General features: G+C 33.2%; 1 protein-coding gene across 1 annotated transcript; it reads right to left on the bottom strand.

The window, feature by feature from the left end:
* Positions 1-7,831: 7,831 nt before the first annotated feature.
* On the bottom strand, positions 7,832-11,851 carry LOC114162645 (Haloacid dehalogenase-like hydrolase (HAD) superfamily protein). The gene is made up of 8 exons (XM_028046602.2): positions 11,384-11,851; positions 11,234-11,304; positions 10,949-11,107; positions 10,553-10,619; positions 10,172-10,267; positions 9,885-9,931; positions 9,599-9,679; positions 7,832-8,047 (listed from the first exon to the last, which is right to left on the bottom strand). Exons 1-8 carry the CDS (start codon positions 11,714-11,716, stop codon positions 7,924-7,926), a joined length of 978 nt encoding a protein of 325 aa, XP_027902403.2. The 5' UTR covers positions 11,717-11,851; the 3' UTR covers positions 7,832-7,923.
* Positions 11,852-12,792: the final 941 nt, after the last annotated feature.

The following is a 12,792-nucleotide window of genomic DNA, read 5'->3' as shown; positions in this document are numbered from 1 at the left end:
ATTCATTATTTGAGTGTGATGCTCCCCACTCATAAGTAAGTTTATTTAAATTTTAAAAATAGATGTCGAATGATGAAAAACAATTTATATTTATACTATATTTTATCAATTGCCAAACCAAAAGGTGTAACTCACCAAGTGAAATTAACTTTAATTGATATATATATATATATATATATATATATATTCCTTTCATTAATTTACAAATAAGGTAAAATTCTAAAAGTTGTATTAAAACATTCTAGATCTTTTCAATTACAAATAAAACATTCTTTTGTGCATTTATGATATTTTCAAAAGTTAACTTATTTGCTATTATCTTTAGGTTTATCAAACTTTGTTTTATTTTCTTCCTTGATCGATGCTTTCATTTTTATATTTTCAATTCTCATTTTTTTTAATTGAATTTTTAATCCCTAATCCTAAATTTCAATTTTTTGCGTAAACTCTATTTAAAATTTTATCATCTAATATCATAGTAAGGTTTCAGTAGTAAGATAACCTGTGTTCTATTTATTATATTTCTTTTGCAATGCATGCTGATACTATTTATCTAGAGGAGGAAGAGAGTGATTACAACAAAGTGGTGGATGGAAAGAGAGAAGAAGGTGTTAGTAATTTTGGATCATGCATATATATGATACATAATTAAATGTGTTAGGACCATTATTTATAAAGCCAAATAATAAAATAATCTGACTAAATTAAAGATTTGGCTAAAGGCATATGTCATGAAAATAAATATTGTGTAGAGACCAGTTAGTAATTTCTAATTTGATGAGGGGCCAAATTAGAAATACTAAAACTTAAGTAATTCAATTTATAAATGGTCGTGGTCCCCTTCTGAGAGCACACACAGGGTCATAACATACTCTTCCTGGTCCTTTCTCCCTATCCCCATCAAGAGAGAAAATCAAAGGGAAATAAAGGTGTTCTATAGGAGGAAGATCGCTGATCAGTAGTGATCTCTAATAATATCGTTATGGCCAATTCAGGTACACTTCCGTTTACTTTATACAACATGATTATCAGTATGGATATTGTTTATTGTCTATGATTGATTGTCAGAATCAATAATAGGATCATATTCTGCATTTGTACTTACATGTGGTATCAGAGCCACCCATACTTCTCATGTTTGTCTTTGGTTAATTTAATTAATTTCTATTCAGAACCCTAAATCCCTAATTCTGAAACCCTTAATCCCAATTTTGTTTTTTGGGAGAAAAACCCCAAATTGAGAATCCTAGGGTTTCTTAAAACCCTAATTGAAGTAAATTATTTTAATTAATTTTGAATTTTGGGTTTAAGACATTTGAACATAAGGATTTATATTTTAGAATATAAATAATTTTATTTATCTTATATATTTTTTGGTTGTTTAATATCTAAAATAAATATATTTGGTTTTGGAATAAATATATAATCAAATTTTGGTTTTGTTTAATATTTTAAATGAATTAATTGAATCAAGAAGTCACCGAAGTTTGGCCGTTAAATGTTAAATGTTGGTGTTTATGTACGTTCATGCGAGTATTGATCGGCCCAAAGGAAGATTAATATTTGGCCGGATTGCATACACACTTGTATGATAAACATGTGATAATTATAAGGATTTGCTTTGTCGATGATAAATTAATCCAAAGATTAGTTTGTTATTGGACGTGCTTTATTATCAATGTTTGATCATTACAACCAGATACCCCTAGCAGTTAATATTACTGTCCAAAAACTTGATATTAATGGTTCATTAGGTGTCTTGGGATGTGATGAAGGATTGACCCCAACCAAGGATGAAGGCACATGCTTAAGAAGACTAAGCATGTTTAGAAAGGAAGTTCACTAATCCTTCATCCCTTTCATTTGTGTTTGTTATTTTTTATTCCCTAAGTTGACTTAGTTGAATCAATTTTAGTTGACTTGTTGACCTTTGACTAGGTTTAACTTGTTGACTATAGTTGACTTGACTTAAGCCAACATACTAATCTATGTTTATTTGCTTTGTAGGTTAATTATGAGTAAGAAAGCAATGCTAGGTGGCGCATGGTGATTGGGGAGCATAAATGATGTGGATGAGAGAGTAAAGAAAAGGCATAAAGCATAAAGTAAAAGGCATAAAACAAGTGTACCTATGTACCTTTGGTCTCCTTTGTTTTTAGCACACTTTGGCCACTTTTTGGAGACATATGAGACACATTCTTTGTCTCCTTTTGTGCTAGAACGAAATTAGCCTTGCACACACCATAGTTGGCTCTTTTGTCTCTCATTTTTGTAACCTTATTTGACCTAGTTTCTAGAAGCTAGGGTTAGGTTTTTGTAGAGACATCCTTAGGTATCTTTTATTTGCTTAGAGGCCCCTAAACTCTTCTATATAAGGGGTGCTCCTAGACATGTAAAAGGGTTGAACATTTTGAAGTAAAAACACTCTTGTGTCTCAACCATTTGTGAGAGTTTCCTCCCTTGGGAGTGAATACTTTTAAGCCTTATCTTGCATACCAAGTGGCGACACACATCTACTCATCTTCAAGGTTACTATGGCTTCTAGCCTAGCCTTGTAGTGGCGTGCTTCTCACATTTTTACCATTTCTTTCCTTTCCATTTTATGTTTTCTTCTTCCTTTAATTGTTCTTAGTTTTCTATGGTTTATGTGCTTTCCATTTTCTTTTTGTTTTGAATCAATCCATCATCTTCTTCTCTTGAGCTTTGTGAAAGGAACCTTCACATCTAGATAGCTTGCTATCTTAATGTCCAGTGGGGATTTCACTTAGCTTTCTTAATCAACTCACACCATATACAATAATCTTAAAAGAAAACAAGATAATCCTTGGTTGTTCTTGGTCAATAAACTCAGGTGCTACTACTAACATAAGTGTTTCTATGAAGGGTTGCCTAAACTACCGGAAGCCAATTGATTCTGAAAGATAGATATATATTGGAGATGGCAAATCGGTGGAGGTTGAGGCTATTGGGAATTTTAGATTATTATTATGTACTGGTTTTTATTTGGATTTGAAAGACACTTTTGTTGTGCCGTCATTTAGACGGAATTTAATTTCAGTTTCTTATTTGGACAAATCCGGTTATTCTTGTTCATTTGGAAACAATGAATTTAGTTTGTCTTTTAATTCAAATATTGTTGGAACTGGTTCACTTTTGGCTTATGATAATCTATATTTGCTTGATACTGTGACCACCTATAATGAAACCCTCAATACAGAATCTCATGGTACTAAACGTAAAATTGACAATACTCAATCAGGAGCATTATGGCACAAGCGCTTAGGTCACATCTCTAAAAATAGAGTTGAACGACTTGTGTCAAATGGAATCTTAGAGTCCATTGACTTCACAAACTTTGATGTTTGTGTTGAATGCATTAAGGGAAAACAGACCAAAGCGAAAAGATTATGTGCATATAGAGCTTCAGACGTCTTAGAGTTGATTCATACGGATATTTGTGGGTCATTTCCTACACCTTCTTAGAATGGTCAACAATACTTTATATCATTCATAGACGATTACTCAAGATATGCATACTTATTTCTTATACATGAAAAGTCACAGTCTTTGAATGTGTTCAAATCTTTTAAAGTTGAAGTTGAAAATCAACTCAACAAAAGAATTAAGTCTGTTAGATCTGACTGTGGTGGTGAGTACTATGGCAGATATGATGGATCAGGTGAACAGCGTCCATGACCTTTTGCCAGGTACCTAGAGGAGTGTGGAATTGTCCCACAGTACACCATGTTGGGATCACCCAGTATGAATGGTGTAGCTGAGAGACGAAACCAGACTCTTAAGGATATGGTAAGGAGTATGATTTGTCATTCCACCTTACCAGAGTCACTCTGGGGAGAGGCACTAAAGACGACAACTTATATCTAAACAGAGTACCAACTAAAGCAGCTACTAAAACACCTTATGAGCTTTGGATTGGGCGAAAGCCTAGTCTAAAGCATTTCCATGTGTGGGGTTGTCCAGCTGAGGCAAGGCCTTATAAGCCAAATGAAAAGAAATTGGACTCCCGAACAGTAAGTAGTTACTTTATTGGTTATTCTGAGAGATCCAAGGGATATAAATTTTATGATCCCATATTAAAGACAATTTTTGAGACAGGGACTACTACATTCTTTGAGGATATTGAGTTTGGGGGAAAGAATCAGATTAGGAAATTTGTTTTGGAGGAAGAATCGGTAATAATTCCAGAACCGATTCAAACAATTACTTTTGATGAAGTAAGTTCGGAACCTCCACAAAACATTGCTAATGAACCCCATACTCAAGATGATTTGGTTGTTCGTGAAGAACAAACTCAAGATCCTCAACAACCTATGCTTCATGAGCCAGCACCTTTGCGAAGATCCATGAGAGAAAGGAGAAGTGTCATTTCAGATGATTATGTTGTATTTCTCCAAGAAAATGAAGATCCTAACAATGGTGTGATGGAAGATGATCCAATCACCGTTCGTCAAGCCATACAGGATCCTAATTCAGAAAAATGGATTGAAGCAATGAAGGAAGAGTATAAATTCATGCAAGACAATAAGGTTTGGGAACTTGTCCCATTACCAGAAGGTGTGAAACCCATTGGTTGTAAATGGTTATTTAAGACCAAACGGGATTCTAACGGTAATGTGGAGAGGTATAAGGCTCGTCTTGTAGCTAAGAGATTTACTCAAAAAGAAGGGATTGACTTTAAAGAGACTTTTTCTCCAGTTTCATCAAAAGACTCTTTTAGGACAATTATGGCTCTTGTTGCACATTATGATTTGGAGTTTCATCAAATGGATGTCAAAACAGCGTTTCTCAATGGTGACATTGACGAGACGATCTATATGGTGCAACCAGAAAATTTTGTGTCGGGAAACCCAAAGAGTATGATTTGCAAATTGATTAAATCCATTTATGGACTAAAACAAGCATCCTGTCAATGGTACCATAAATTTCATCAAGTAATTCTCTCATTTGGCTTCGAGATGAATCTTGTTGATGATTGTGTGTATCACAAGTTTAAGGGGAGTAAGTTTATTTTCCTGATCTTGGATGTTGATGACATTCTGCTTGCCACTAATAATATAGGCATATTGCATGAAACTAAGAAATTTCTGTCAAAGAATTTTGAAATGAAAGATCTTGGTGACGCCTCCTTTGTATTAGGAATTCAGATACACCGAGATCGATCTCGGGGTATTCTAGGATTATCACAAAGGAGCTATATCGATAAAGTTCTTAAAAGGTTTAGCATGCATGAATGTAAATCCGAGGATACTCCAGTTGCTAAGGGAGACAAGTTTAGTCTCAATCAGTGCCCAAAGGGAAATTTGGAAATTGAGGAAATGAAGAAGATTCCTTATGCGTCAGCTGTAGGGAGTTTGATGTATGCCCAAGTATGTACGCGTCCAGACATAGCATACATAGTTGGGGTTCTAGGCAGATACTTAAGCAATCCAGGAATGGACCATTGGAAAGCAGCAAAGAGGGTCATGAGATATTTAAAGAGAACAAGAGATTATATGCTCACATACAGGAGGTCAGACCAGTTGGAGATCACTGGGTTTTCCGACTCAGATTTTGCAGGATGTCAAGATAGCTTAAAATTTACTTCAGGTTACATTTTTATGTTGGCAGGTGGTGCGGTTTCTTGGCGCAGTGTCAATCAAACCCTTACAGCTTCATCCACCATGGCAGCAGAATTTGTAGCATGCTATGAGGCATCTAATCACGGGATATGGCTGAGAAATTTTGTCACAGGGCTGAAAATTATGGAAAGCATTGAAAGACCACTTAAGTTATATTGTGACAATAAATCAGCTGTATTGTATTCCAACAACAATAGGAGCTCGACTAAGTCGAAGCACATCGACATTAAGTTCCTAGTTGTTAAAGAAAGAGTACAGAGTGGACAGATTTCTATAGAACATTTAGGGACAAACTCCATGATTGCAGATCCTCTAACTAAAGGACTTTCTCCCAAGGTCTTTCATGAGCATGTTGCTCACATGAGTGTGTTACAGTTTGAGAAATCTGAGGTTTAGTGGGAGATAGTCATTTTTTTATATGTTTTATGTTCTATGTTTAATTTCTTGTATGCATACATTAAACTTTCAGACATATTTGGTTATTTATATATGTGGTTTTAATTTTACACTTTGCACATTAAGTTTTTATATTGATCTCATTAAGTTAAAGTTTGGACCAGTTGAAAATAGATATGTATATACAGATCACCTTCACATAATTTTTCATGCTACACATTTCATGATGAATCCATGTCATTTGGTTGTGTCAAGATTAGTGATCATTGTTGGTTTTAGTTGCGATTGATGCAATGAAAAACTGGTTTGGTTCTACATACTGATATAATCAATGGATGAGACTTTTGGAGTATGCTCGAGTAATATAATGACAATTTGTAGCTCATAAAGTCTAACACATTTATAAGGTTGTAAAGACATATATATTTGTGACCAGTGGGAGATTGTTAGTAATTTTGGGCCATGCATATATATGATACATAATTAAATGTGTTAGGGCCATTATTTATAAAGCCAAATAATAAAGTGATCTGACTAAATTAAAAATTTGGCTAAAGGCATATGTCATGAAAATAAATATTGTGTAGAGATCAGTTAGTAATTTCTAATTTGATGAGGGGCCAAATTAGAAATACTAAAACTTAAGTAATTCAGTTATAAATGGTCGTGGTCCCCTTCTGAGAGCACATACAGAGCCATAACATACTCTTCCTATTCCTTTCTCCCTATCCCCATCAAGAGAGAAAACCAAAAGGAAATAAAGGTGCTCTATAGGAGGAAGATCACTGATCAGTAGTGCTCTCTAATAATATCATTATGGTCAATTCAGGTACGCTTCCGTTTACTTTATACAACATGATTATCAATATGAATATTGTTTATTGTTTATAATTGATTGTCAGAATCAATAATAGGATCATATTCTACGTTTGTACTTACAGAAGGAACACATGCAGAAAGAAGATGAACACGAAAATGAGGTGCAAGAATCTCATATTAAAGAAAGAACTTAAACTGAGTAACATTGATAAATTATAAGATTATGATGTAAAATTTAAATATGTGAAATACCAATATCATTATGTTTTACTTTTATATATTGAACACTTTAACTAATGAACTTTATTTTCATATATATGACATTTTTAATGTTTTGTTTTCTCATATTAGTTATTTTTTCTACAAATTATTCTATTCTATTTATTGTGTATCTTATTAATTATATTAAGATTTGATCCACAATTCAAAATAAATAAAAAAGAATTTACTATTTGAATATCAATTCAACAATCATAATCACATATTTATTATCAGTAATATAAGTTAATAAATGAAATTTATTAATATTCATTGAATGTATATTTTACGCATATTAATCTATCTAGATTATTATTCTCGTTTTTCATAGCAATTCTATGATAGAAAGCAGTTTAAATTAAAATTATAAGAGACTTTTTTTTTTATTATCGTAACTTTATCACATAATATATAAATATGATAAAAAAGATAAAAGATTTATTTTAAGAAATAGAAATAATTAAGGAACCTTCTCCACCTTCTACATACACACATTTATTTTCAACGTAACCTGAAATGCAATGCAATGAGCGTATTTCGTTATCGGAAACAACGCTGACATTGAAAATTGGTCTCAAAGTCTAACAACTGTTCCCAAAATATGCTTTTTTAGTTTAGAAGAAGAAATTGAAGCTTTGATTTTTCCAGGGTTAATTTCAGGTTTTAAGAGTTTACCATTCTATTTATTTGATAGCGAGAGATGCATCATTGAAAAGAAATTAAGCTCAAGAAGAAATGAAGATTCTTTATTCAACCAATGGTGATAGAAATAGTGAAGGAGACTTGAATGAAACAAAATCATAGTCTTGTGCTAGCTCACATATTGCTTCTCAAGAAGGCTACCACAGAATGCCAAATCAAATCTCTCCTCAGGAGGATCACCAATGCAGTCAAACACTGCATCTGCATTTAAGAAATCTTCATCTTCTGTGTAGCTGCATTTCGATGAAACAATCAGTGGAAAGCAACATCATGCTCACAAAACCAACTTGTATTTCAGAATATTACTGAGAAAGTTGTTGCACAGACATCTAAAAGTTAAATCAGAAGCCAAAGAAGGTAAAGTATTAAAATATACTAAGTTCTCTTTCATCTCTTATTTCTCTTTTTTCCCATCACATATTGGCATCACTTGTTACATGTATCACTCTCTCTTTCCTCTTTCTTACTATTTCTCTTTTTCTCTATTCCTGTATACCTTAAAACTACGGGTTTATGTTTGTCAGGGTTCAAAGGATTTAAAAGTTTTTTAGAACGTATGTTTTGTTATGGGTTAAAATGAGATAGAATTGGTTAGAATTAGATTTTTTTAGTGTGTTTGATTTCTAAAATTAATTGAGTGAGAAGTAAATAATTATTTCTACATTAAAAAATTACTGAGCTGGAATCAATTATCGAACATTGAACGAAGGGATTGCATTATTTTTTAAAGGGATTTACCGGAAAGCATAACACCAATAAAACATCAACTCTATGCTATTCATGGATCTTTTAAATCTTTTAAAGGAATATTCACTAGAAAAACATAATACCAAAAAGACACGAGTCCAACTTGTAAGAGATCATACATCTCTAACCAAAAATCTTAAAATAGGTCTTTTACTTTAAAAGTGTTTAATCTTCTCATTTCTATGCAGTATAAAATGTAGATTCATACTTGAATTCAATGCATGTGTCCAACCAGAGATAAGTTAGCCATATCATTAAAGAATAGAAAAATGGGGAAGCTCCTAACGTTTGCAGGAAAATTCTACTGAAAGTACCCTCAACCTAATCGTTAAGAAAATAAATGCTATCTAGCCATGTTAGACAGAGATATTAATCAGTGTGGAGGAGAAAAGCAAGCTGAGACAACCTGTTGACTGAATCATGATGCATTTAAACCCAATCCAAATTCAGAGAACTGCATTCTTGTTAATGTTTATGCTGTGTATGAAAGCATTTAGCAATGTTGCCAGATATAGCATGAATCAGTTGGATTCATTTACTTTCTCAGTAACTTTATCTCACTTCAATAATGAAGACTGAGTCCACTTTAAACTTTTTGGTAGATAACAAGAAGCCATTAAGAGCTGTAACATCACTGTGCAGCCTTTACATCACAATGATGCTTGATGCAATTCTCAGAACAGTCTTATCAGCTTAGATAACTTTCGAATTATGTGCCCAAGTATTTTACATTGTTTTCAAATATGACTAAATATTGTAAGGTAGGTTAAACATTTTCATGGTATCCCTACAAAACAATGTCATTTACCAATGGACAAAAAATATAAGTATCAGGATTGCTTCTGTTACTATAACGTGATGTTTTTGACAGTATATATTAGTTTTCTATACCAACAAAATTGTGTGTTAGTATAGAGTTGCAATGTCATTATCAGCACTTTAATTTCAATTAGACAAAGGCTAATGAAGAGGCTAATACAACAAGTAGAACTTTAGAAAAGAAAAAGCTGCATCCCATTTAATAAGTAGAAACATACCCACTCTTTGTTACTATACACGTCATTCCAGCTGCTTTAGCAGCTGCAAGGCCTATGGCACTGTCCTCCACAACAACACATCTGCAGAAAACAAATAATGAAATTTCACATTCAAATGTGACATGCCAGTGAATAAAAAAATGTAAGACACTTGAGTTAAGCCATCATAAAATACACCTTTTGAGTAAAAACATAAGCATCAACTGTAGAAATTTATGGCTTCTTATTTGAATAATATTTTGAGCTCAAGTTATCATCACCTAGGCACTAGCATAGTGAGATATACCTTGAAGGTTCAACACCCAGAGTGCTGGCTGCTAACAGATAGATGGCCTGTCAAAAAGAACATGATGCAATTAGATCATTGAGTCATAACTCAATTTGAACACACTACTAGGTAGCTATATCAGAACAGAACTTTGTAGGGATAGAATCCCTGAAGATTTTAGAACATTAAACTTCATACTTAATCATAAAGGACTAGTAATAATTGAGTTTCATTTTTTAGTTGATTTCTATTGAATGTGTCCCTGTTAATCAAGTAAATTAACATGAGAAGGATGAAATTCTTACAGGATCAGGCTTTTTACGGGGAACCACATCTCCTGCAAATATCTTGATTTTTTCTGCTCTCTCGGGTCCCAGCAAGAATGATACTATTGCAGAGACCTAAAATCAACTCACAACTTAGGTCTGAAGATGAAATAACAAATAAATGTGGATCCAATCACCAGTGGAACATGATTCATTCATTGATAATTAAGTAATAATGATATGAAAGTTGACCTATTAAAAACTCAAATCAATGTCAATCCACCACATTAGCCTAAAAACTATTGGTCCATTAGGAATTGAATCTATAAAATACTATGAATCATGGATCAGTGAGTCAATTCTCCCATAAATTAGAACAGATTCATTCAAGGAACTGAATAGCAAATTGATTAAGCATACCGCCTTTTCATTGGAAGTGCTGCAAACTGCAACTTGGACTCCTTGAGCAAAAGCCTGATCGATAATCCTATATGTTGGATGAAAAAACGAAACATGCAATAAGACAAGGCACAAAATTTGTCTTTCTCTGATGATAATAATACAGTTTTCTTAATTTTGACACATATCATAAAAACCACGAATGTTAAATAGAAATTGAATGATAGCAGAGAAAATATTGGATAAAAGTTTAGGAAGAAACAAGATCAGGAACTCGACTATGTAATTGGTAATTGACCTCTCTTGAATTTCAAGTTTGAATAAAATTATGGTGAACAACCATCCGAGATGCCAAGTTGTTCTAAACTTTAATTATAAAGAATTTGGATAAAAGATAAAGAACAGATAGTAACGAACTTTGCAACACCTGGACGAAGAGGCAAGAGTTTTTTCTCAATAAGAGCCATGAATAGTTCTGTCTTTTGTTTGTGAAGTGAAGCTACGAATTCTTTTCTTTCTTGTTCACCTGCTGGGGCATTTGCAGGCCAACCTGTCTTGTTAAAGTATGCTGTCATCCTGGTAAAAAAGAGAAAAAAAGAAAAAAAAAAGGCACATCGATTATAACTTGGAATTCATTCAAATTTTTAAAATCTAGAGATGTTTAAGGTTTTAAATTGCAGTAAAAGTTAAAGTATACCAAACCTTTCTTTTCCACCTCCAATTTTGAGCAATTCTCCATACAAGTCCACATCCCATGTAACGCCCAGATTTCTCTGCATGATAAAAGCAGAGACAAAGCAATAAGACATTTGTTAAAGAAAAAAGTGAAGCAATAAGTGTTTGTATGAGTACCTCTTGGAAGGTTTGGTTGAAAGAAATGCGGTGACCATCTTTCTCGGTATCTACAAGGACTCCATCACAGTCAAATAGAAGAGCCGAGGGAAGAGTGGAAGAGGAAGATGCAGAGGCTGAACAACTCAACCTACGAGTACGAGGAGGAACATTCACCCTTGTGGTTGTTTTTGGTTTTGATATCCTAAGAGAAGAAAGAGTAGTGAAGGATGATGGTGGAAGATGATCATTGTCCTTGGTGTGTTTGAGGAGGCAATGGGTTTTTGGTTGAGGTGTTGTTGGAGTGAAGAGTGAAGCAGAGGAGATGGAGATTATGCTACTTGTACCTGCCATTGATGATCACACACACCTTCTACTCCTTTTTTCATTCATTTTCAACTTATTATCTGCTTCTTTGCTTCCAACTTCCAACGTCCAACACAGGTTTCGATTAGGTTCAGCCTTCTCAACACTCGCCACGTGGAACAATCGTTTTTCTTCTTCAGGAAAGTCTGCTTTTTTGTCCACAGAAACAAACTAAAAACACTCACTTCTCAAATATGTATAATAACCCTTTATTTTTTCATTCATCATATTCTATCTCTTCCTTAGTTAATGAATCAATACACACATATTTGGCTGCACATTGGTTATATAGGGAGAATTATTTTGTCTCCCTCTCTCATTCTAACGCACTGTAACAAAAGAAAAATGTTTTTATAAAGTAAGATTAAAAGATCAATAATTACAAAATATTTTTTACCAATAATACATATACACTATACATACACACACATATAATCTATTTTGTTCTATATTACCCTTCTATCACACTATATTACGTGTCACATTTAAATTCGTATATCTTTCTCAATATATATCGATTAATTTTTTAGGTATTAATGGATTCTTTTCCTTTGTATTAATTTTTTAGGTGATGTGGGATTATTCAAAATATATTAGCAATAAAAGTTTTGGATCTTTTGGTTCAAGTTTTGTAAACTAAGTAAACAAGAGAACTATTATGGTGGTAGCATGAATAACAATATTAAGGAATTTGCCATGACAAAGCTTTTGCTGTATATGGACATCCTAAGAAATTTATCAAGGTTTATTTGTGTTAGGTGAAGAAGACCTCCAATCAATATATGGGTCAAGTTTAGTATTGGGAAGCTAGAGGCTTCTCCGAACTAGCTGCCTGTGGTGAAAATTTTAGAAATAATTTGGGGGCTTCTCCACCTCTAATAGTTTCTCTTGTACCCAAAAACTTTGTTAATTCTTGTTTTGCCCTCACAGTAAAAAAAAATTAAAGTAAGAAGAAACCGTAACTTTTGTGTATTTATCAAAGCCCACTTCTAATAGTTTTTCTTGTACCCCTAAAAACTGTTAATTCTTGTTTTGCCCTCACGGTAAAAAAGTTAAAGTGAGAA

Source organism: Vigna unguiculata, chromosome 9, assembly GCF_037176805.1.
Source record: "Vigna unguiculata cultivar grain cowpea cultivar isolate G323 ecotype 2 chromosome 9, ASM3717680v1, whole genome shotgun sequence".
Taxonomy (NCBI): Eukaryota; Viridiplantae; Streptophyta; class Magnoliopsida; order Fabales; family Fabaceae; genus Vigna; species Vigna unguiculata.
The sequence above is the reverse complement of the archived record's forward strand: the minus strand, read 5'-3'. Positions and strand labels throughout refer to the sequence as shown.

Bases quoted from the DNA above. Each gene is read 5' to 3' on its own strand.
- LOC114162645 (XM_028046602.2), bottom strand. From the start codon at position 11,716: ATGGCAGGTACAAGTAGCATAATCTCCATCTCCTCTGCTTCACTCTTC. The intron at 10,268-10,552 runs GTATGCTTAATC...AGTTGATTTTAG, and splicing joins GCACTTCCAATGAAAAGGCG to GTCTCTGCAATAGTATCATT. The intron at 9,932-10,171 runs GTAAGAATTTCA...TCTTTTTGACAG, and splicing joins CCCGTAAAAAGCCTGATCCT to GCCATCTATCTGTTAGCAGC.